This window comes from Sphaeramia orbicularis, chromosome 16 (genome assembly GCF_902148855.1).
Source record: "Sphaeramia orbicularis chromosome 16, fSphaOr1.1, whole genome shotgun sequence".
Lineage (NCBI taxonomy): Eukaryota > Metazoa > Chordata > Actinopteri > Kurtiformes > Apogonidae > Sphaeramia > Sphaeramia orbicularis.
In genome coordinates this window covers 56,491,407-56,516,225 of record NC_043972.1, presented here as the reverse complement: position 1 = coordinate 56,516,225, position 24,819 = coordinate 56,491,407, and the positions used below count along the sequence as shown (strand labels likewise).

General features: G+C 40.5%; 3 protein-coding genes and 1 pseudogene across 3 annotated transcripts in view; 1 reads left to right on the top strand and 3 right to left on the bottom strand.

Moving 5' to 3' along the window:
- The window catches only part of LOC115436249 (NACHT, LRR and PYD domains-containing protein 12-like), a gene marked incomplete at its 3' end in the record, with an annotated part of 50,446 nt that extends 27,430 nt beyond the window's left edge, over positions 1 to 23,016 (bottom strand). Inside the window, exons 1-5 of the mRNA XM_030159046.1 lie at positions 20,585 to 23,016; positions 18,310 to 18,379; positions 17,780 to 18,050; positions 11,539 to 13,330; positions 11,271 to 11,444 (exon numbers count right to left, since the gene is read on the bottom strand). Of these exons, the coding sequence (XP_030014906.1) occupies positions 11,271 to 11,444; positions 11,539 to 13,330; positions 17,780 to 18,050; positions 18,310 to 18,379; positions 20,585 to 20,685 (2,408 nt within the window). The remainder of the gene's footprint in view (positions 1 to 11,270; positions 11,445 to 11,538; positions 13,331 to 17,779; positions 18,051 to 18,309; positions 18,380 to 20,584) is intronic.
- The window catches only part of LOC115436284 (zinc finger protein 345-like), a 589,760-nt gene that overhangs the window by 88,130 nt on the left and 476,811 nt on the right, over positions 1 to 24,819 (bottom strand). The gene's annotated exons all lie outside the window — the stretch shown is intronic.
- LOC115435837 (zinc finger protein 420-like) overlaps positions 1 to 24,819 on the bottom strand; it is a 363,895-nt pseudogene that overhangs the window by 57,348 nt on the left and 281,728 nt on the right.
- Positions 1 to 24,819, top strand: part of LOC115435836 (uncharacterized) — a 1,131,008-nt gene that overhangs the window by 930,747 nt on the left and 175,442 nt on the right. The gene's annotated exons all lie outside the window — the stretch shown is intronic.

The following is a 24,819-nucleotide window of genomic DNA, read 5'->3' as shown; positions in this document are numbered from 1 at the left end:
GGAGGGCACATGCTGCTTCCCATCGAGCCTTTCAAACCTCTGCAGGAGGTGTCTGGATGCTTGTGATGTCTCCATCAGGCCCGGACTGGCTAATCGGGAGGACCGGGACAATTCCCGGTGGGCCGGTATAATATTTGGGCCGCGAGGGCCGGAGTTCACTTTAAATATGTATTTAATATTTTATTTATTTATTTTTTGGGGGCCGGTGTTCAGTCATAGCACTGAGTTGATCAAGTAATCTGCAGCCGCTGTTCCTGGGCCACACCCCCTCTACTAGCAAACTGTTTGTTTTCTTCCTCTTTTTTTGTGGACACACCGTGACCTGACGTAACATGTCCGTGCAAACGGTTAGTAGTGTAAGCGATCTTTCTGTTCTGCCCATTTATGGAAGGATTTGTTCATGTAAAATGACAGGCTTAACTTGGGAGGCACTTTATTTCTCCACACCGTCCTTAACACCGCAGCCATAACAAATCAGCGCTTCCACCCACACCACACTTTCTGCCTTCACAATAAAAGCACTCCTCACCACATCCTGTCAGTTTACATGAACAAATCCTTCCATAAATGGGCAGAACAGAAAGATCGCTTACAGTAGCTCTGTACTGTAGCTGTGGAGCATATACGATCTGTGCTCTGTAGGCTGTGGATGGTCAGCTGTGTTTGCTGTTTTAATAGAAAGAACAAGGGTGGCACAGAGAAGGCAAGAATTAAAAAGAGGAAAGCTCTGGAAGCAAACACAGCCAAATGTGCCAAAATCTGCAACTTTTTCCACAAAAACGACCTCCGGTTGGAAACAACTAATGAGGACGATGAACCGGGTAAACCACCTTTCAAGTTAGTTAATTACGGAGTCAGTGAATTGTGTGGCATTGTGGCGTGGAACATAACGTTATGTAATTTGAATAATAGTATGATGTGATGCCACATAACTGGGAAACTTTGTCTTGTAGCTCCTCAGAGTCAGAAAGCAGATCCAGCACCTGCCATGAGCCCCCAAGTCCAGAGTGGGCAGGTAGGACTGCTCATAGACTGAATATTATTAATAAATAGGCTCCAATGAAGAGTATGGTGTAGGCCTGTTCAGTATGAAAGGGGCTCTGAGATGCTCCAGGATTCAGCACTACATGAATGAAACTGACACCAAGGCTTTGAAAATAGAAGATCTGTGCTGAGAATTCTGAGCATTTTTAAAATGTGCTTTAGTGTCAGAAGCAGAGCCAGGAGCCAGTAGTGATGAGGGGATTGCTCCTGTCAGGATGGAAGGAAAAGGTGAGCTGTTGGAACAGACTGTGTGAACAAGCATTAGTTCCAGTAAAACCACTTTCTATACCCAAACCATAGTCCTGACCTATTTTAATTTTTATTATTAAAAGTGAGACAGTAAATACACAAAGCCCACAACTGAAAGGCAATAGCATAAAGTAATATCAAATAAGCCTGCATATTTTGCCAATGCAAATATCTTAATTAGTTAAGTAAGTCAAAATGTCTGTAGATATTATTTTTTATTGTGATCCAGGTGCAGGTGAGTCTAGAGAAACTGGAGGAAGTGTGAAAGGGAGAGCAGAGTCTACTGATGACAGAGGAGCAGCTCAGCAGCACAACCCTGAACCACTAGGCACAAATGACACAGATGAAGAGGAGTCTGTTGTTAGCTTTGACTGCTTTGCTCGCCCTCAGTCATAGGATATACAGGCATTTTTTTCTTATCATCCTCATCAAACCCCTAATATCACTATACCAAAAGTTTTCAATAGCAAAGATGGAACAAACTGCAAGTAAGTTGTGATGGAAATCTTTTGTTGCAGAGGATACAAAAATAATAGTTATTAGAAAAAGCAGCAAGCTTTATTTTTTTTTAATTATTTTTTTTTTCAATATTTTTATATATTCTTTCATTTCATTTCAAACATTTTAAAGGTTTGAAGAATGTTAACACTTATAAGAACAAAAATATAGATTCTGTTATTGTTGTGTTGTGAGGAATAATAATGTAGGAGATGTGGATGTGCACTCACTGTTGAAATAAATCCACATTGTGAAGCAACCTTTACCTGCACTGAATTGGAAATATTTTAGAAAATACACTGAATTACAAGGCTTTGGAGAACAGTGTGTAGACCTAACATGTAAGGTTAGAATCATATGATTTTAATAATAATCGGTCGTGATCTAAAGTGGGCCGGTCTGAGGTATGAAACTCCAGGGCTGAAAATGAGTCTCAGTCCGGCCCTGGTCTCCATTGTTGAGAAACCCTTCTGCAAACTGCAAAATGGCATTTTAGGCATTCAGTTACATATGACTGGCTAACATAAAGGGGAAAAAAACTGTTTACTACAAACAGTCTGAGATAAAATCTTTACCTTAACACCTAAATCCCACAGCCACTGGCATCTTGCTGCTTGTTGTGGTGAACAGTTTTTACAGCCCATTTATCTCCTTGGACTTCATGGCCCACCATCCTCAAGAAGTTCCTAATTATTGTTTAAAAAGCATAACACGCATATGCAATACATGATACACTTGTCTGGATCAAAGAGTAGCAGTGTCCTCTCTGACATGTTGACAATCTATAAATGTTTACTGTATTCATGTTATTCCATCACACTAGGACATATTTGTGTAGCAAAGCCTTTTATGAAAATTGACTTCTGTTGCATCAGGTCAACTGAAAGAAAGAAAGAAAGAAAGAAAGAAAGAAAGAAAGAAAGAAAGAAAGAAAGAAAGAAAGAAAGAAAGAAAGAAAGAAATATGTCTGAGGAAAACAGAAGAAAACCACTACATTTACAGGACAAATCCACCTTTCTAACACTGGAAATTTCATCTGAAGAATGGGTTTCATACCAAATTATTATTAATTCAGGTTACTGGTGTTAGGTGATATGGCTAGATAATAACAAACAAATAGATTACTTTTCTAAGAGGCTGAAATCTTCTGGAAAACAACCTTCCAGCTACCACAGCACAGAGCTGATGAATGGGTTCCTGTTAAAAAAGTTAAGTGTGTAACACTAAACTGTACTCCAGGGAACATTAAACAAATGCACTGAGAACGATATAATTTTACATCCAGCATTTGCCTGCTGTTTTTCAGCAAAGATATGAATGTATGCATCAATTACCTGTATTGCAAAAACAAACAACCCCCCCCCCAAAAAAAAAAAAAAAAAAAAAATCAGTAATAGGGAAAAAAACATTTTATTGTTTGGTAATACTATGTTTGAATTGTCATCACTTAATCATCATCCATCCAGTTATCTGGCTTCTCTTGGGGACTGGATCATCTTTGTGTTCCCATAGAAGAGCTGTCCTTCTGCACTGAACATTCATAAAGTACATATAAACAAAAAGACATTTTACCAAAACATAGATATATTTGAATACACCTTTGCCTGCTCACCCTTTAGTCTAAACCTCTCATCATATCTCCTAAAGCTTAATTTGTGAGATTTACTTGACCCGTCTGGGTGTTTCCTCTCAGACAGGTCATGTAGATTCTCCTCGCACCTCTGCTCCATACCTATGAGCCTTCACAAATGGAAAAACTGGAAAACACACAACAAAACACTTTTTTTTTTTTTTCATAAAAGCCACATTCACTTTTATACACGTACACCCACACAAGTTAGAGATGTGCATATGATAAATGACAAATAAGACAGACTGGGGAACTAGGTATGTAGGTATTTGTGCAGTAAGGCATTTCTTTGGTTTTCCAAACCTAGCCTACTCGTCCTCAGCGTGTATGGAATTATAACTGAATTCACACAAGTGTGGGTAGTTCAGGGAACTGTTAACACAGATTTAGTCAGTTAAATGGTAGGCTTCCATTATTGTCGTCTGTTGAACTAACTTAAACAATAATCTAAACGCCATTAACACCCAGGTGACCCACGCACTTAACGCTAATATCATACAATAAGAACTTCCTTAAGCTATAGTCATCTCATATTAATATTGTGACTCACTTCTACCTGGGGTAGCAGTCAGGGCCGGACTGAGACTCATTTTCAGCCCTGGAGTTTCATACCTCAGACCGGCCCACTTTAGATCACGACCGATTATTATTAAAATCATATGATTCTAACCTTACATGTTAGGTCTACACACTGTTCTCCAAAGCCTTGTAATTCAGTGTATTTTCTAAAATATTTCCAATTCAGTGCAGGTAAAGGTTGCTTCACAATGTGGATTTATTTCAACAGTGAGTGCACATCCACATCTCCTACATTATTATTCCTCACAACACAACAATAACAGAATCTATATTTTTGTTCTTATAAGTGTTAACATTCTTCAAACCTTTAAAATGTTTGAAATGAAATGAAAGAATATATAAAAATATTGAAAAAAAAAATAATTAAAAAAAAAAAAAGCTTGCTGCTTTTTCTAATAACTATTATTTTTGTATCCTCTGCAACAAAAGATTTCCATCACAACTTACTTGCAGTTTGTTCCATCTTTGCTATTGAAAACTTTTGGTATAGTGATATTAGGGCTTTGATGAGGATGATAAGAAAAAAATGCCTGTATATCCTGTGACTGAGGGCGAGCAAAGCAATCAAAGCTAACAACAGACTCCTCTTCATCTGTGTCATTTGTGACTAGTGGTTCAGGGTTGTGCTGCTGAGCTGCTCCTCTGTCATCAGTAGACTCTGCTCTCCCTTTCACACTTCCTCCAGTTTCTCTAGACTCACCTGCACCTGGATCACAATAAAAAATAATATCTACAGACATTTTGACTTACTTAACTAATTAAGATATTTACATTGGCAAAATATGCAGGCTTATTTGATATTACTTTATACTATTGCCTTTCAGTTGTGGGCTTTGTGTATTTACTGTCTCACTTTTAATAATAAAAATTAAAATAGGTCAGGACTATGGTTTGGGTCTAGAAAGTGGTTTTACTGGAACTAATGCTTGTTCACACAGTCTGTTCCAACAGCTCACCTTTTCCTTCCATCCTGACAGGAACAATCCCCTCATCACTACTGGCTCCTGGCTCTGCTTCTGACACTAAAGCACATTTTAAAAATGGTCCTAATTCTCAGCACAGATCTTCTATTTTCAAAGCCTTGGTGTCAGTTTCATTCATGTAGTGCTGAATCCTGGAGCATCTCAGAGCCCCTTTCATACTGAACAGGCCTACACCATACTCTTCATTGGAGCCTATTTATTAATAATATTCAGTCTATGAGCAGTCCTACCTGCCCACTCTGGACTTGGGGGCTCATGGCAGGTGCTGGATCTGCTTTCTGACTCTGAGGAGCTACAAGACAAAGTTTCCCAGTTATGTGGCGTCACATCATACTATTATTCAAATTACATAACGTTATATTCCACGCCACAATGCCACACAATTCACTGACTCCGTAATTAACTAACTTGAAAGGTGGTTTACCCGGTTCATCGTCCTCATTAGTTGTTTCCAACCGGAGGTCGTTTTTGTGGAAAAAGTTGCAGATTTTGGCACATTTGGCTGCGTTTGCTTCCAGAGCTTTCCTCTTTTTAATTCTTGCCTTCTCTGTGCCACCCTTGTTCTTTCTATTAAAACAGCAAACACAGCTGACCATCCACAGCCTACAGAGCACAGATCGTATATGCTCCACAGCTACAGTACAGAGCTACTGTAAGCGATCTTTCTGTTCTGCCCATTTATGGAAGGATTTGTTCATGTAAACTGACAGGATGTGGTGAGGAGTGCTTTTATTGTGAAGGCAGAAAGTGTGGTGTGGGTGGAAGCGCTGATTTGTTATGGCTGCGGTGTTAAGGACGGTGTGGAGAAATAAAGTGCCTCCCAAGTTAAGCCTGTCATTTTACATGAACAAATCCTTCCATAAATGGGCAGAACAGAAAGATCGCTTACACTACTAACCGTTTGCACGGACATGTTATGTCAGGTCACGGTGTGTCCGCAAAAAAAAGAGGAAGAAAACAAACAGTTTGCTAGTAGAGGGGGTGGGGCCCAGGAACAGCGGCTGCAGATTACTTGATCAACTCAGTGCTATGACTGAACACCGGCCCCCAAAAAATAAATAAATAAAATATTAAATACATATTTAAAGTGAACTCCGGCCCTCGCGGCCCAAATATTATACCGGCCCACCGGGAATTGTCCCGGTCCTCCCGATTAGCCAGTCCGGGCCTGATTGTCAGGCAGGTTCTTCTATCTGGGACTTTCCACTGATTTGTGTCTGTTTAATGGTGATGACAATCAGACACACTGATCCCTTCAATCAGAGTCAGTCCCACTGAATCCAAACATGGCTTTAGTTCAGGAGTGGATTTATTTGTCAGGGACCAAACACAAGAACATGAATGTGACAGGAGAACAGATGTTCATTTCCATGTGCAGTGGCTGAGCAGGTGGACACAACAGGAAAAGTCCAATCCAGTCCAAGTCTAGACATGCACAGGGCAGAGGTTGCGCTAGACATTTTTATTGTCCGTCATTTAGATGGACAGGGTCGTAAAAATTCTGTCATAACATTATTATCCGTCATTTCAAATTTTTATTTTTTAATGATAAAGAGATATATTTAGTAGTGTTTAATGTTCAAAAACATCTCAATGATGCAGCAGCTGTAGTTGCTGCTGGCTGATAAACCAACGTGATATCACGACTCACATAATTATATACGCCACTTTTAAGTGGTGTGTTATCATGCACTGAGGGTTAGGGTTCGGGTTATGTGAACCAGAGATCTACGCACAAATTGACATGCCATCAAATAACACATGAAAATGCGTACATATAGCACACCAAATGCCATAAGAAGTGGAGTATTCCTTGCTTGTCCATCATCCTTCACCGCATCAGTCCCTCTTTTTTCACTGCGTTTATTAATGCCATCACATTTACTGGGCTTTCTAAAATAAGGAGACTCAGCTGTCTTCACAGTTTGCGCTAGCAAAGTAGCATTTAATTTACGCAAAAGTCAGCAAAACGATGACACAAGACTTGACACTGACTGATTAATATTCACACTGGCACCAACTGGACAGGGGGTCTACTACAGGTGGACTAACGGTGAGTCATGTGACTGCAGTACTGCTGTTGTATTCAGTGTAGTTGTGAACAGTGGTGCTGTTGGTTCTATACAGGTGGATGCTGTTATGGACTGTTTGATGACTTGTTAAGAGACAGACAGACCACCGATTCTGCACGCAGGTTCTGTTCAGTGTTGGGTGAAAACTTTCTTTGGTAGTGTTATGAGACTGGTGTGTGTGTGTGCGTGTTCCTTAAGTGCGAGAGCAGTGTGTGGTGCGTGCATATGGTGTGAGTGGTCGAGCAAGGTGAGGGAGCGGCAGTGTGTTAGAGGGACAGAAGGAAAAAGTGTTCTAACATCAATATACTGTGCATAAAATAAAAGCTGCTGTCTTCCACTACTGGCAAGGGAGTTAACCCCGACATCAGCCCTGGAGGAAATTTCCCCTGTGCTCGCTGACTATGGTCGGAAGAGCTGAGGAGGAAAGGTTAACAGTAGATTACCCTCAGTATTTTAATCTGTCAAAATGACGGACGGCCTTCCGAATTTTCCGTCATTTAAAAAAAAAAAAATCCGTCAATGACGGAATATTTTCGGTTAATGCGACCTCTGGCACAGGGAACACTTCACAATAAGGGTCCCTTAGTTAACGTTAGTTAGTGCATTATTAAGCATTCATTAATGGTTTAATAATACATTAACAATCATTATTATGCATTACTTATCTTTAGGTAGCATATTACTTAATATATTAATAAGTAGTTAATTAATGTTTGCTACTCAAAGTTAGTTAACAAATTGTTAAGCGTTAATAAAAGTTTAATGTAATTACTTAACATTATGTACATACTTTTCAGCATTAATTAACATTGTTTATATATTAGTAAGTCATTAATAATGTCTCTAGTAATCATTCACTAATGGGGTCTTTTTGGAGTGAATAAGCATTAAGTAACAGCTAACTAAAGCATTAATCATTCACTATATGGTGTCCATCTAACCTGGATGGGCAGAAACACTTTAGAAATGCTGAACTGCCTCATTAGCATTACTGAACCTTAGGGAACCATTAGGAAATGGTATTTGGACCCTTATTGTAAAGTGTAAACATATATCCCTTATGAAATACATAAAAGTGGTAAATAAGCATTATTTAACCATTATTAGTTGAAATGTTGTTGAAAGAATCACATAAAAAGCATTTTACACATTTTATTTACATCACATTAAAACAGATATTTAGAGAACATTTAAACGAGCACAGAGGAAAATTCTAAGCAAACATGAACATCTTATCTCTTATTTAGTAAAGAACATGGAACAAAAATAACAATACGGTGAAAGAGCATGAAAATATCTTAAAGTACCATATGTAGTAGATGTGAGTATTTTACTGTACCATATGGGTGAGTGTTACTGCCTCCAACACTGGTCCAACAAAGACCACAACATTTCCAACCAGGCTCCAGCTCCACTAATCCAACACACATTAAGCTCCAAACCACTGGATTTGCACTCAAACCACGATTACTGAGCCCACAACAGCACTCTGGCACCAACCACAACTCACACTGATGCACTGTGGGATACATAGGGTCACTACTGTACAGCAGAGCCTGGGAAACTGACAAAATGGACGTTAGCGCTGTTAGCTTGGCCGCTAATGCTAACGCTAATCTATTGTCTCATTGAGCAGCCCGGGAAACTGTAAAAATGGACTTTAGCACAGTTAGCTTAGCTGCTAATGCTAATGCTAATCTATAGTCTCATTTGGGAGCCCAGGAAATTCCAAAACATGTAAAGATGCATTGTGGGATTTGTACCTGTCTGAATCACCAACGGAGACAAAAAGACGGATTCACAACAGTGGAAAGAGACAGATTTGATTTAATTTGTACCGTATTTTACTGTCCACACAACACAACTATGCACACACAACACATCTACACAGACACACAATATAGCTACACAAACACACAACTAAACTACATGCACACAACACAGCTATGCAAACACACAACACAACTACGCAAACACACAACAAAACTACACAAACACACAACTATGCACACAACACAACTACACACCACACAAACACACTGTGGATCCTGGTGTCCTCAGTGTAAATCCTCCAAACAGTGGTTCAGTGAATGTGGTTTTGAAGGTGTGGAGGTGGATCAGTTTGTCAGAGGAGACTCTGTAGAAGGACACAGATCCAGCAGGACAGTCCACATACACTGAGACTGTACCAGAGGAGGAGGAGGAGAAGAAGGACAGAGGGAGGTCTGTGCGTTTCTTTTCATGCCAGACCCTGTATCCACCTGTATAACACTCCAGACTCCAGGACTGATCATTCCATCCAAACTCACAGTCATAACTGATTCTTTTCCTTCTGATTCCTTTGTAAGTCACTGATATATGAACGTTTCCACTCCACTGGACCTCCCAGTAACAGCGACCAGTCAGACCAGTTGAACACATCAGCTGAGGCTTATAGTCAAATCTGTCCTGATGATCAGGATATGACTGAACCTCCTCCACTCGTTCTACCTTCTTGTTGTTCTCAGACAGTTTGAGGCGTTTGTTCGCTGTGTTTGGATCCAGGGTGAGTTCACAGAAATCTGATGGACAGAAGAAAACACAATCCAGCTGAAGTTATTGATCAGTGATCAGCTGATTGACTGACAGTCTGATCACATCACTGGGTTCAATTCAACTGTTATTGATGGAAGGATCATGTGTGAGTCTGACTCTGATCAATACTGATCAATAACAGATAAATCCAGTGTTTTATAGATGGATCTGCTGTTTCTGAGCACATTTTCACCAACAGAGAATAAAAGTGTGAAACAGATCAACTCTGACTCCATGACTGAGATCTAATCTGTAGAACCAGTTCACCTTTAGGATCATATATTGATCCTTAACATTCAAACATTAAAAGTCTGTTTCATTTTGGATCCAAACTGATTCAAACCTAAAAACACAATCCATTCCCATCAGTCATTTCTCAGTTCTTCTAGACTCTTAGTGTTTTTGCTGTTTGTTCAGGTTGATGTTTCGTTGGTGCTAATGAATCTAATGTTGGATTTGTAGATTCCAATCTTCTCCACAGTGACTTTGATTGTTTACTAATTGGATCTAAACTCAGTACTTTTGCTCACTGAATCAGATTCTTTATCTCATGGATAATAATAGTTTGTAGAAGTGTTTTGGTGGTTTCATCTGAGTTTGTTCCTCAGACAAACTTCTCATCCTGATGAACTATATTGTGTTTTGGATCTTCTTGGCTGTATTTGTATTGTTTGTCCCACAGTGACAGTACAGACTGTAAATGTGTATAAAGACACTAGAGCTCTGATATGCACTAAACAGTCTTGGACTGGACCTGAGGACTCAGGGTATGTGGGTCCATGTGGTACCAGTCCTGACCAATCAGCTATCAGCTCATCCTTCCACTAAACTGACTGTCTTCATGAATACTTTAGATGTTTAGAATGTGGAACCACGTCCCAGTTTGGGTTCAGGTTGGTTTTAATCAATCTAATGAAATCACACTTACGTCTCCTCGGTGTCAACCATCGGACTCCAGCAGGATCCAACCTGAAAGGAGGAGGAGGGTCAGAGCAGCTGGAAACATGGACATTCCATCACTCTAAGCCACTGAAGTTTTTCTGTTCACATCCACTAAATGGTTCCTTCTGAATCACTGACTGAGTCTGTTGGTCTTTGAACATGGGCTGGACCTTCATACAGGATGGATCCCAGCTCTGACAGATGGTTCCTGTCAGCTCTACCTGTTCTATCTGCCATTATCTGTGGATGCATCAGCTCAGTCCATACCTGACAGTGTCCAGTCTCCAGTGTGGATCCTCCACTAGAGCAGACAGCTCCTGTCCTGAGGCTCCTGGATGGTTGTAGCTCAGGTCTAGCAGTCTGAGATAGGACGGATTGGACTTGAGGGCTGAGACCAGAGAAGAACATCCTTCCTCTGTGATCAGACATCCTGACAATCTGCAACACAAAACATCACATCCATCAACTGAGGATGGAGATCAGTGGAGTTGGAGTCATTGAACAGAGTCTGTGAATGCATGGGACTTCCCCAACATGACTTCAATGTGTAAAGTCTATGAGTTACAGACTCTGAACACAGTTGAAGATCAGTCGAACTGGTCTGGAGTTCAACACAAACAACCACTGACAAGTTCAATCCATCCAACAACTGGAGACAAACACTGAAATGATGTGTTGTGTTCTTTGTTGAACCCTGACCTGAGAGTGTCCAGTCTGCATCCTGGACTCTTCAGTCCATCTGACAGGATCTTCACTCCTGAATCCTTCAGGTCATGGTTGCTCAGATCCAGAAGTGTCAGACTACAGGACTGGGATCTGAGAACTGAGGACAGAGCTTCACAGCTTCTCTCTGACAGGTTACAGCCACTGAATCTGGACAAAACAAAAGGCATGAGTATAAAGTTATTGATCTAGGTGAAATGATAGATCCATATTTGAGATGTTTGATCAAACTGTTTGTTCTCACAGAGCTTTGTTGGAGGCTTTGACCACTGGCAGCAGCCTCAGAAGAGCCTCCTCTGAACCAGAGTATTCCTTCAGGTCAAACACATCCAGGTCTTTTTCTGATGACAGTAAGATGAAGGCCAGAGCTGACCATTCAGCAGGAGACAGCTGTTCTGTGGACAGACGTCCTGATCTCAGGTTCTGTTGGATCTGATCCACCAGAGATCCATCCTCCAGTTCATTCAGACAGTGGAACAGGTTGATGCTTCTCTCTGTAGACACATTCTCACTGATCTTTTTCTTGATGTACTCAACAGTTTTCTGGTTGGTCTCTGAGCTGCTTCCTGTTGGTTTCACCAGACTGTGTAGGAGACCCTGATTGGTCGGCAGTGATAGACCCAGGAGGAAGCGGAGGATCAGGTCCAAGTGTCCATTTGGACTCTGTAAGGCCTGGTCCACAGCGGTCTGGTAGAACTGGACAGATTTGTCCATGAATAGTTTAGACCAAACAGATGTTTGTCCTGACAGCAGATTGACTCCAGTGTTGATGAAGGTCTGATGGACATGAAGAGCAGCCAGAAACTCCTGGACACTCAGATGGATGAAGCAGAACCTCTTGTCCTGGTACAGTCCTCTCTCCTCTTTGAAGACCTCTGTGAACACTCCTGAGTACACTGAGGCTGAGCTGATATCGATGCCACACTCTGTCAGGTCTGATTCATAGAAGATCAGGTTTCCTTTCTTCAGCTGCTCAAAGGCCAGTTTTCCCAGAGACTCAATCATCTTCCTGGTCTCTGGACTCCAGGGTGAATCTGTCCCAGATCTTCCATCGTACTTGATGCTCTTCAGTTTGGCCTGAACCACCAGGAAGTGGATGTACATCTCAGTCAGGGTCTTGGGCAGTTGTCTTCTGTCTGTGGTCTTCAACATGTCCTCCAGAACTGTAGCAGTGATCCAGCAGAAGACTGGGATGTGACACATGATGTGGACGCTTCGTGATGTCTTGATGTGGGAGATGATTGTGTTGGTCTGTTCTTCATCTGTGAACCTCTTCCTGAAGTACTCCTCCTTCTGTGGGTCAGTGAACCCTCTGACCTCTGTCACCATGCCACGATATTCAGTAGGGATCTGATTGGCTGCTGCAGGTCGTGTGGTTATCCAGAGGCGAGCAGAGGGAAGCAGGTTCCCCCTGATGAGGTTCATCAGCAGCACATCCACTGAGGTGGACTCTGTAACATCAGTCAGGATCTGAGTGTTGTTGAGGTCCAGAGGAGGTCGACACTCATCCAGACCGTCTAAGATGAACACCACCTGGAGGTCTTCAAAGATCCAGATTCCTGCTTCTCTGGTTTCAGTGAAGAAGTGATGAACCAGTTCCACCAAGCTGAACTTCTTCTGTTTCAGCACATTCAGCTCTCTGAAGGTGAATGGAAATATGAAGTGGATATCCTGGTTGGCTTTGTCTTCAGCCCAGTCCAGACTGAACTTCTGTGTTAAGACTGTTTTCCCGATGCCGGCCACACCCTTTGTCAGCACTGTTCTGATTGGTTGAGCACTGTCAGGTGGTGTTTTAAAGATGTCTTCACATGTGATGATTGTTTGTGGTCTGTGTGGGTTCCTGGATGCTTTTTCAATCTGTCTGACCTCATGGTCCTGGTTGACCTCTGTAGCCCCTCCCTCTGTGATGTAGAGCTCTGTGTAGATCTGGTTCAGGAGGGTTTTGGGGAGTCCTTCTTTAGCGATGCCCTCAAACACACACTCAAACTTCCGCTTCAGCTTAACCTTCAGTTTTCGCCGACACTGGTCAATGCTCTCTGAGTGAAGACAGAGAAGACAATTCAGAGGATGTTTCAAACACAAACAGAAGGGGAATGTTTCCCATTTCTTCTAGTATCATATCATTATGTCACAGATTCTGTGTGTATTCAGGTACAGTCATTCATTTCCTCGCATTTGATGAGTTTATTGTTCATGTGTCTTCTCTCATATCTATGACATTCAGCTGGAGGACAGTAGAGTTGAACTGTTCAAATATACTCATTATGTGTATTTGTACATGAAGAACCCTTCAATGTCTTCAATAAACGATTATTCAAACAAACTAAATCCACGTTATTAACAACACTGTGTCTTCTCTGTACTTTTGTAACATCACTGATTTTTAATCCTGAATATCATCTTTGTTCCTTTTGGAATATCCTTTAAACCCTTTTACCTACAAGAAACACAGCTGTAAAATATACAGTCATGTAGGCAGTAGTTTCATCACTTTCAACCATTTGACTTTAGTCACTGTTTTTCCTCTGATTCAAACTCTACACATGGACATCATCCATCAGGTTCGTTCATGTCAATTTAGTGAAATACCACTAGGTAGTTCAATGATAGTCATCTTTATTTAATAGGAATGACTCAGTTATTCTCACATGTACATATTTGGACACTACAGTGTTATTACTGAGACCAAACATGTGTTAAGGTCCTGGTTTCGTAGAAGGAATCTGTTCTGGAGCTGAAAATGACGACTGGAAAAACTGTCAAATACCACAGTGAAAGAATAACAGCTGATCTACTGGAAGTTTCCAGGGACTGAATGAGGACCTGCTTGGACTAGAAGACTGTGGTGAAAAGTGTCAGCCTTCCACTTGGTGTGTTCACCTGTGTGTGTTTTCAGAGTCTGTTCTTTCTTTGACTGTAGTTGAACCTTTCAAACAGACTGACAGCTGCTTCACTTTGATTTTAGATCCACAGGAAAAGGTCAGTCTGTCAGGAACAGTTACCTTTAAAATATCAAATCTAAGGAAGGGTTTGACAGACTTCAGTCAAATCTGGACCAAACGTTCACTTGGACTTAAGGATGAAGTAACTACATTGACGTGGATAAAGGTCAAAGGTCATTGAGACCTCACAAATCACATTAGTGGGAATGACTGTGAGTAACTGAGAAAACTACATGAATGGATTCTGATAGAACAGCTGCTTATGTTTTAGTTTATATTATTTGTCCATTTGCTCTGTTAATAATAATAATAATAATAATAATAATAATAATAATAATAATAATAATAATGAAGAGCTGAATGTTTGTGTAATACAGTTCTGCTTCATCGTCAGTTTGAATTTACTGTTTTTTTTAGTCTGACTAAACTCTGTGTTGAGTTAATCTTAGATTTTTGACTTATAAACACCCAGATGACGACTACCTTCACAGATTGAACTGATCTTTGAACTTATGCTCTGAGGGGTTTGAATGTTACCAAGACAGAATATGAATATTCATAGAATTCTACTGGGTCTGAACCAGAGACCTGCACCGGCTCGGGTACCTGCGAATACCCGACGGGTAACATGCGGGGGCGGGTAAAAAAAAAAAAAAGAGAAGAATTTTCGCGGGTACGGGCACGGGTAAAGTAAAATGAAATGCGGGCGGGTAGTGGACAAGGAAGTGAAAAAATAAAAGAAGATTCATGAACAAAAATAATTTGAAGGACATTTAATGATGATAATCATCTAATCCGGTTTGTTTTATTTTGAAGTGAGCTTCACCTCTATCTACATCCGGCCAACGACGTCATTGAGCAGCGCAGACAGGTAGCCTGCACTCACTGGCGGTGAAAAGTAAAAGCACAGACGAGGTTGCGACAAAATGGATGAAATAAAGACAAAGATAGCCAGTGGCAAGTATAGAATTGTGGACAATACATCCTCAAAGGCAAAGTTGGACGTTTGGGAGAGATTTGGTGTGGTTACAGATGGTGACAACAACATCGTCAGTGGTTTTGCTGCTTGTAATAAGTGCCAAAAGCCATTATTTTTTGATAGCCGCAAGCTAGGCACACCATCGCTGAGAAAGCACATGGACAGCTGCAGAGGCACAGGCTCTGTGTCTATTGACAGATATTTTCACAAAAAACACATCACTTAAAACACCAAGATGGGAGGACAAGGAGACAGTTACAAAATTAGCGGTCAACTTTGTCAGGACATCAGATCGTTTGAAAGTGTCTGTGGGGATGGGTTTCAAGCTATGCCTAAAGGCTTGATTGACATTGGTGCCTGGGCTGGTCGTGTTGATGCTCAGCAGCTTCTGCCTGATCTGACAACTATATCACGCAGAATCACTAAATACGCGGAGGAGGTACGAGAAAGCATCATTCCAGAGCTGAAGATACAACTGATTGAGAGCAACGGGGCAGTTACTTTGGACATGTGGACAGATGATTACTGAAAAATTGGTTATCTTTGTGTGACTTTACATGATATAAACAGCAAGTGGGAGCTGACTGAGTGAGTGCTTTGCACTTCAGAATGGGACAGCACCTTAAGGAAAACAGCGGATAACCTTAGGCCAGCCATCATACAAGCACTGCAGAAATATGGCCTTGACGAATTCTTCTCCAAACTCGTCTATGTGCCAGATCGAGGTACCAACATAGTAGCGGCTCTCCGCATCGTCACAAGGCTGAGCTGCTCAGCTCACATTCTGAACACAGTGCTCCATACCACACTTGGAAAACCTGCTGAAGATGATGTCTTTGATGAAGAAGTATCTACTCTTATCGAGTGGGTTAAATCACTTGTTAATTACTTCAAGCAGACAAACCTTCAAAATCGTCTGAAAAAAACACTGAAAGCATGCGTGGAGACACGCTGGAACTCACTACACACGATGCTGGACTCCATCAGCAGCCAGTACGAAGACATTAGGGCTCTTCTCACAGAGCATGGAGAAGAAAACCGCTTGAGTAACATGAGCACAGAAACTCTAAGTGACATGGTTGTATTTCTGTCACAATTTAAGGAGGCTACTAAAGCCTTGGAGGCGTCCAAAACTCCGACCATTCACCTGGCTGGTATCTGGCTAGACCGACTTAAACGCCACCTGCAACCATCAACGTCTGACAGTTTGACTCTGTCATCGCTAAAGGAAAAATGCCTCAAAGTCCTTACTGACAAATTTGAACTGCATATCCTGCACAAGCTCACAATGTTCTTGCATCCCAAACTGAAAAGCCTCAAGTTGCTTACAGACCAGACTGACATGATGGGTGTCCACAATGAAATGTAAGCTATTATGTTATGGCAGAGTTTTGTGCTTTTAAATGAATTAAACACTTTAATTGCAGCTTTAACCATGACATCTGGTTCTACTGTCATTTGTCTGACCTTTTTCTTAAAACAATATTAATCTTAGGTTTATTTATTTTTTTAAAGAGCTTAAGGAGAAATGTGGAAGCCCTCTGCAGTGTGTCAAAGGCATCAGCCCACCACTGGAGAAGAGACGCTTTTTGGCTGGTGAGGATTTAGCCGACGTGGAGGACTCTGGTGATGAAAATAAGCCACTGGATGAGACTGCAGCCTACAATGACATAAAACCACCCAAAGAAGAACCATTTGATGTCTTAATTTGGTGGAAGGAGCATGCAAAAATGTTTCCAAACTTGACAGTGATCGTGTGGAATGTGCTCGCCATCCCGGCATCAAGCGCAGCTAGTGAAAGAGACTTTTCATCTGCTAGATTTGTGATTCAGGAGCGGAGAACACAACTTAAACCAGGGACTGTGGACAATATTCTTTTCTTGCACAGCAGCCTGAAGTTGAAGTCTTAAGTTTCAGCACAGTGTGAGTTACAGGGTTGGTTATCAGTTCTGCTGCACCCTCAGGTAAACTGTTGCTACATATGTTATTTCATTCTGTCAGATGAAGGATGTTTTTTTTTTTAATTGAATCCTGAACACTGAGTGACAATTGATGATGGAGACCGACATTTTTTTCTTTTACTTTATTCCACTTTGGACTTTGTATCGCCACTTGGGAATTTTTTCACAGTTGAAACTTCGGTTATGCAAGTGAATTTAAAATGTTTTTATTGCCAAGTGCGTGCCTGCATCCTGTTTGTGAGAGATTTACTTGTGACATATAGAGATTTATTAATGACATATGTTTCAGTCAAAAATAAAGCTTTTATTAGTGAGGTATTGTGTAGACAATATGTTTAATCACGGGTCAGGTCAAGTTGCGGGTCTAATGTACACGGGCACAGGCGGGTACAGATTGGACATGAAAAAAAATGCGGTTATCGGGTCGGGTTGCAGTACTCAGCTTTGTGGGTACGGGTGGGTGCGGGTTTGGAAAAGGGGACCCATGCAGGACTCTGGTCTGAACAGATGGAAACAACATTACCACCATTCTTATGTTTAATGTGTCACAGGGGAATGAAATATGGAACCTCTTACTTTATTAATTACTTATTAATGACTGACCTTTAGACACTGGGATGTCTTGTGAAAGTTTCTGCACCAGATCGGTACTGTTCATCTTCTCCAGAACCCTTACAGTGACTCTCTGAGTATTTGTGTAGTAGGTCTGGACCATCAGATCCACTGTGTCCATCCGGTCTGCGTTCTCCAGTCGACTCACTGGGATTGGTGGTTTTTCATTTTCCAAGAACCACTTGAACTTTTTAAAATCGCTGTTGACCAAATTGTCCAGAATATTCAACAGACTTTCTTTAAGTGGAGCCTTCTGTGTTTCCTGTAAAGATCCAAAAGAACATCTTCACCTTCAACAACCAGGTCTGTATCTGATGTGATCATTAACCTGTTCATCAACGTAATCCTCAGGTTTAATGACTCTTCTGTCCAAATGTTTGACAGATTATATGAGCATCATTCATTTTATATAAAATACAAAAACCTCCTGAAGAGTTCCACATGAATAAGCTGTACTGCATCAACATTGGACATTGATTGGACAGAACAGATGGACCAGTAGATGTTGGACCAGTACACACCTCAAATATGGAGTCCAGCTGAGTCTGATCCTGTAGACCAGTGGGAACCTCTGAGCTCTGCTGCTCCACTCTGTGGACCAATCATCAACAATGAGCTCACATTATGTCTGTCCACACTGACACCAACATGAGTCACATGACCCCTTGTAGTGGGACAGGTGTCCTAGTCCTGCTGATCCCACTGACAATCAACATCTCAGTCTGTTTGGAGCTTCACACTCACTGGGTTTAGTTGATCTCATCCACATTTGGATCAGACCAACAGCTCTGTCCTAACAATGTGTGTCCTCACCATCTGCACTCACAACATATGATACAAAGGTGTTCAATGGACCAGGAATCAACCCTGGACTCTGATCCAGTATCATCCAGGACCAGGTCCCACTACAACAACAGGTTTTCATTGATCAGGTTTAGCGTGATTCTCCTGCCAGTGTCTGAACCATAGACTGAAGAAAAAGACCATGTGACACTGACGGTGCAACAGGACTAACTTTAGGTCGGACCTAGAACGCCAAGTTAGGACTGACTGAGCTGAGCCCTGTTGGTGGATCTGGACGAGATCTGAGGTTCTCTTACTGAGTCTCTGAAACACCCATGGAGTCATCACTGTTCATGGGCACATAGCTGGGTCCAGGTCCAGGTCTGTAAACGTTGATGGTACAGTGGTTTTAGTGCTGAACTCTGACATTAAACTGTGGTCTTAGTGTGATTCATATCCTACTGCAGAAGAATCCAGTTTCCGTGTGAACGTTAAAGGAAATGCTGTTCTGTCAAATGTTTTCTGTCTCTGCTGTGACCTCTGACCTCTGACCTGAGGTTCATATATGAGGACTCAGGGTCCAGGTCTAAGATAAGAATGTGTTAAAGCTGAACCAGATCTTGGGGGAAGACTTGGAGGAGGACATATGGGACAACCCTCTACACCAGGGGTGTCAAAACTCATTTTAGTTCAGGGTCCACATACAGCCTAATATGATATAAAGTGGGCCAGACCATAAAAAAAATTAAATAATGGGATAACAACTTTTGAGTGACAAAAGTAAAATTCCGTGATGAAAATGTTTATATCTATTTGTCTAATTGGAAATTTTATGAAGGTTAATGAACCACTAAACAAATATCAAACAAAATTCCTCGAAATAGCCTTGGCAGTGGCTAGAAAAATTATTGCTGTTACATGGAAGTCTGATTCTCCCATTCCTTTAACCAAATGGTACACAGAGATGAACAGTTGTGTCCCTTTAGAAAAAATAACATATAGCCTAAGAAAGTCATATAAAACTTTTGTCAGAATTTGGCAACCTTACTTAGCCTATGTAGGTGCAATTGTAATTTAACTGGTCTTATTGTGTCATGCCATGTGTCCCTTTGAACAAAAAGTGAGAGCAGGAGCCTTTTTTTTTTTTTTTTTTTGAGAGTGAACAGGGAAGGAAGGGAGGGAGGGGGGCAGTATTTGTCACATTTGTTTGTTCCATTGTTCTCTTTCTTCATTTGTAAAATGAAAATTCGAAAACCAAAATAAAGTATTAAAAAAAAAAAAAAAAGTTTATATCTACGAATTATACCAAACATAACTTGAACAAATATGAACAACCTGTACATTCTTAAGGAAAATAAGTGCAATGTTAACAATATTACACCTTAGTTTATTATTTATCCATATGCATCACAACTTAGAGATCACAGTGGATCTAAAAATACACAAAACATTAGAATATTATTAAAACAGACAGAATATTATTAAAATTCCACATACTTCTCTTAAGAGACTTTAGGTTATTCACTTTTTTTTTTTTTTATTAAAGGCTAGTCTGTAAATGTAGACATTTGTGTAATTTTACTTTTTTTTACACTAAAACAAAGAGAAAAATTTACAGTTTTCGTTATTTATAGGTTATTATGGTAGTATTTTACTGGTCTGATCATTTGTAGATTGAATTGACCTAAAATGCTTTTAACATCCTTGGTTGTTAATATCTTCAGTGTGATTTTTGCATTTCACAAATTCATTCCAGGGGCCGGATTTGGCCCCTGAGCCACATGTTTGACACCTGTGCTCTATACAGAGTGAATGACAGTACTCCCTGTGCCAAACTAAGAGGAATACAATTCAAGATCTTATATCTCATTCATTGCTCCAAAACAAGACTCTTCATGGACGCACAGCTGGGTCCTGGTCCTGGTCCAGGTCTGTGAATAGTGATGTCAGTGGTTTTAGTGCTGAGCTCTGACATGGAGAACACTGGTGGACAGATCCAGATGGTGGTCTTACCTCTGAGCTTTGGGGGATCTGACAGGTCCAGGTCCTGGGAGGGTCCTGTCAGTGGTCTTTGGGGGAGGGGCTCCCTCCTCTCTGTCCTCACACTGATCCATTCTGCTGAATCCACATCAGTCACACAACAAACACTGAAAACAGCAGAGTTTGAGACGTGGTTATATGATGGAGAAGAGTCAGATGTGGACCAGCGGTTCAGAGATAAACCAGACTCAGGGTTTTGGACCAAGACCTGCATCCCACATCTCATATGGTGTGTGTTTAATGTAGATGTGACTTCATGAAGGTGTTTGTGGGTGATGTTTGTGGTGTGAATGTGAGTTTAAGTGTAATGGCTGATCTGTGTGTGTGTGTGTGTGTGTGTGTGTGTGTGTGTGTGTGTGTGTGTATTCTGCTGTAGTTCTACTGTCAGACCACTAGATGTCCTCCTGGAGCTCATGATGGGACCTGAAGGGAAGGACAAGCACAGCTGATTCTCAAAGTCTAGGAAGAAAATACGGTGGTGACGATGACCGATCACCATGTGATGATGGTTTCTCAGATTTCTATTAAAACCTGAAGGACTAAACCAGTCCATGACGTTCAAAACAACAATAAATACTGTAGTCCTTCTACAAAAACCAATCATACGTATAATTAATAAGGCCAGATACTATGAACATGCAAATCAATTGTTTATGAAATCCCATATTATGAAATGTAATGATTTGGTTTACTATAAAATAATGTAAATAACATATAAAGCCAAATTAAAGTGACTCCTTGTGTGTGTACAAAGGTTCTTCCCAACACGTGTCTTAATATGATTTGTGAGATGTTTGTAAATGTGTTGAAGAAAAAGCTTGAAAAGAGACTAAAAGAAGATGTATATCTGTATTTGGAGTTAAACTATGGAATGAGGCCAGTATGGATTTACCAATGTGGAGCTAATTTTTGGTTTTTAAAAAAATGGTAGGGCAATTTTTGAAGGTTACAATTGTTAAGATCTAATAATTAAGAAGCAAATCAATTATTTTCTACTCTATGTAAAATTCCCATTAATTTGGTTGGTTATGTTTTCTGTTTTTATTAGCTTACTGGCCGACAGGCCGTAAGCTATTGTCATCATGCGGCATCCGTCGTCGTCGTTGTCTGTTGTCATTACAAAAATTTCAATCAACCGGGACAAGGGGGCGTACACTCTCTCTCACACCTGGGATTCCCTCCTCCAGAGACCACCCAAGGTGGAGGAGGCGCGGTCAGCTCAACAGACTCTGATTGGTCCATCGAACAGACCAGCTGATAAATGACACATCAGCAGCATGTCGGATGACGCTTCTGAGGAAGACTGGAGTCACAGTCGAAACTGTCAAGCAGGTAACATCTAAAAAACTATACCTTGTCTGAACAAAAGAAAAAAGAGAAGTATAATTACATAAACAGTAGACAAAATGAACGTCATTAGCCTTATCCAGGAAAGTTTTGGACACAACGGTGTCAAGGCTCTCCGCCAACTGGAAAAGTTGGAAAAAGCGTGAGTCTGCCAGGAAAACCACCTACGATTCAACCTGCAATGCAGAGATGAGGATATAACACCAGCAAGCCTCAACATAAAAAGCCCTGTTGTTTAACGGATCGTTTTAAATGGTAGTTGAATGTGACTAAATTTTACAATGTCAGGTGAATATCATACATCACGCATCATGAACCAAAATGGAGGAGAGAAAAAGTAACATCATTAGTTGTCTGCTTAATCTTTACATTACAAAGTTGTTTTGCTTGAAGAGTCTTTAATTTTGCAAGTCTTAAGTTATATTTTGAGTTATATCTTCCAACTATATCTTGTATTTTTATTTTAAGAGGTACTGAACAGTCAGGTTTGATTCGTGTGTGTGTGTGTGTGTGTGTGGTTTTGATTGAACTAACACCTGCATGTGATGAACTCAGAGCAGAGGTCAGATTCTACCTAAAAGATCTATTTTTACATCTTTAGAAAGTAGTTGTGGTAAAGAGAGCGTAGAGCGGAAAAAACTGAATACAAACTAGGCGATTTTTGTGGTCAAGACATGCTAGCCTAACAGTGCAGGTGTTGAGACTTAGATCGCTTTGCAGTTAGACTATGTAGAAAGATGGTTATTTTATAAGTTTTTGGGCTTAGATGCCTAACCAAGGTTGATTGACAGGTGTACACAACACACGCTGAACTTAGATGAACTTTTGTTATAAGCTTTTCTTAGAAATAATGCTGAACAAATGACGTATAACGGATATGCTTTGCCCATGTGTTATTATTAACCAATTGTGAGTCTTGTATTAATGAGGTCACAAGGAAATGGGAGTCTCCAACAGTCACTAAAGACTATAAAATGTAATGAAGGAGACGCCCTAAGGGGTTTTGTTTTGTTTTGACAAGTGTGTGTTTTATAGAGATACTAATGGTAAACTGCCTTCTCTGATAATTCACAAGTTTTGATTTTTTGTAAACTTTTGCTGTTTTAATAAACCAGATTTTGGTAAACTTTTTTTAAACTCAACCCTTCTCTTGGTGAATTTTTCTTCATTCTCCTGTTGTGTTCCCCCGACACCGACTTCAAGTGGTAAGTCCTTTTTAAATTGTAGGGTACCCCCCATTCCCAGCAGTTGGGGTCTTTACCCTGGCTCCTTAGATTCTATGGGGCTCCTGGGCAGATAAAGAGACACTGTTTTGTCCTTTGCATCATGTAGACGTATTCCTAAAATAGCGAAGGTTACACTTTCGGTGGAACAAATATGAAAAATATTGGAACAACAGTCTCTTCCTGAGATCCTTGAGTCTACGTGTTTTTACACTATCCCAACCAAGAATGCCAAAAACATAATTAAAAAAGCAAGAAAAGCCCTCATCAGAGAACAGATAAGAACTACGGTAAGCAAGATCAACAAAATCAGCACACAAATAGAAGAGGAAATGGACAATTTCAAACATTTGTATACATTGGAGAAGAACATGGAGAAAGAAATGAATGCACACCTAAAATGCACATATGAACAAGCATTTGGCATCACAAAGCAACGTCAGATCAAAAAACTGAACAAACTAATAGAAAAAAAGAAATAACACCAGACAAACACACTCCAAAACCAATGAAAAATGGTTGCGGAATTTATCAAAACGCACCCTCACAGAACCAGAAAAAATAGGACCAATGGCCCTGTAGCTTACCGGCCAAATTAAAAGCTTTGGGAAATGTATCCAGATGCCATTTATTATCACCCAGTCATGTGTATGTGTTATTTGACAGAAATTGCCCATGTTTTGGTCATATTCCAATCAGATCTGTAAAAAATTCAAATTCCAAGTTGATATCATTGATACTGATTTATTGGATCAATCCACTTCCTACCACTTATAATGGGAAAATTTTTCAAAGTTGCACCAAATCCAGAATCAGATCCGGATCCAAATAATTTCATTAAGTTTTGTTGACATCATCATACAGAAGCTGTATACCAAGTTTGAAGTCAATCAGAACTGGAGTTTTGGAGAAGAAGACGATTGAAATTTTTTCCCCATAAGAGCCCATGTTAAATTTTCTGTAAGTTCCCGGATCCATAAGAAGATCCTGATCAGCATGTGGCCATTATGTTTTGGTCATCTCCCCATCAGGGCTGGACTGTAGAAGTTTACACTGGATATCATTTATATTTACTGAGTTATTGCATCGATCCACTTCCTATCTTTTATAATGGGGAAATTTTTTAAAGTCGCACCAAATCCAGAATCAGATCTGAATTCAAATAATTTCGCTAACTTTTTTTGACATCATCATAAAGAAGCTGTATACCACGTTTGAAGTCAATCGGAGTTGTAGTTTTGGAGAAGAAGACGATTGAAAATTCAGACGACAGACAATGACGCCAGACGCCGCATGACGACAATAGCTTACGGCCTGTCGGCCGGTAAGCTAAAAACAGTGTTAACCAAAGGACTAAATTTCGCCATTACACCCAGAAAAATACCACAAGAAGAATATATCCTTGCCACAGAATTAGCCTGCCATAAAATCCAAGACCAGGGACAGAAAGCAGAACTCTGGAACACGGTAGCAGGAATCCTCAAATCAGCCAAACCTCCACATATGAACATCACGAAGGAGGAAGAAAAAGCAATAAACTCACTCAAACGGGACAAAATAATCACCATCCTACCATCCGATAAAGGCAAAACCACAGTTATAATGGACACGAAAACATACGAACAACAGATGGAAAAC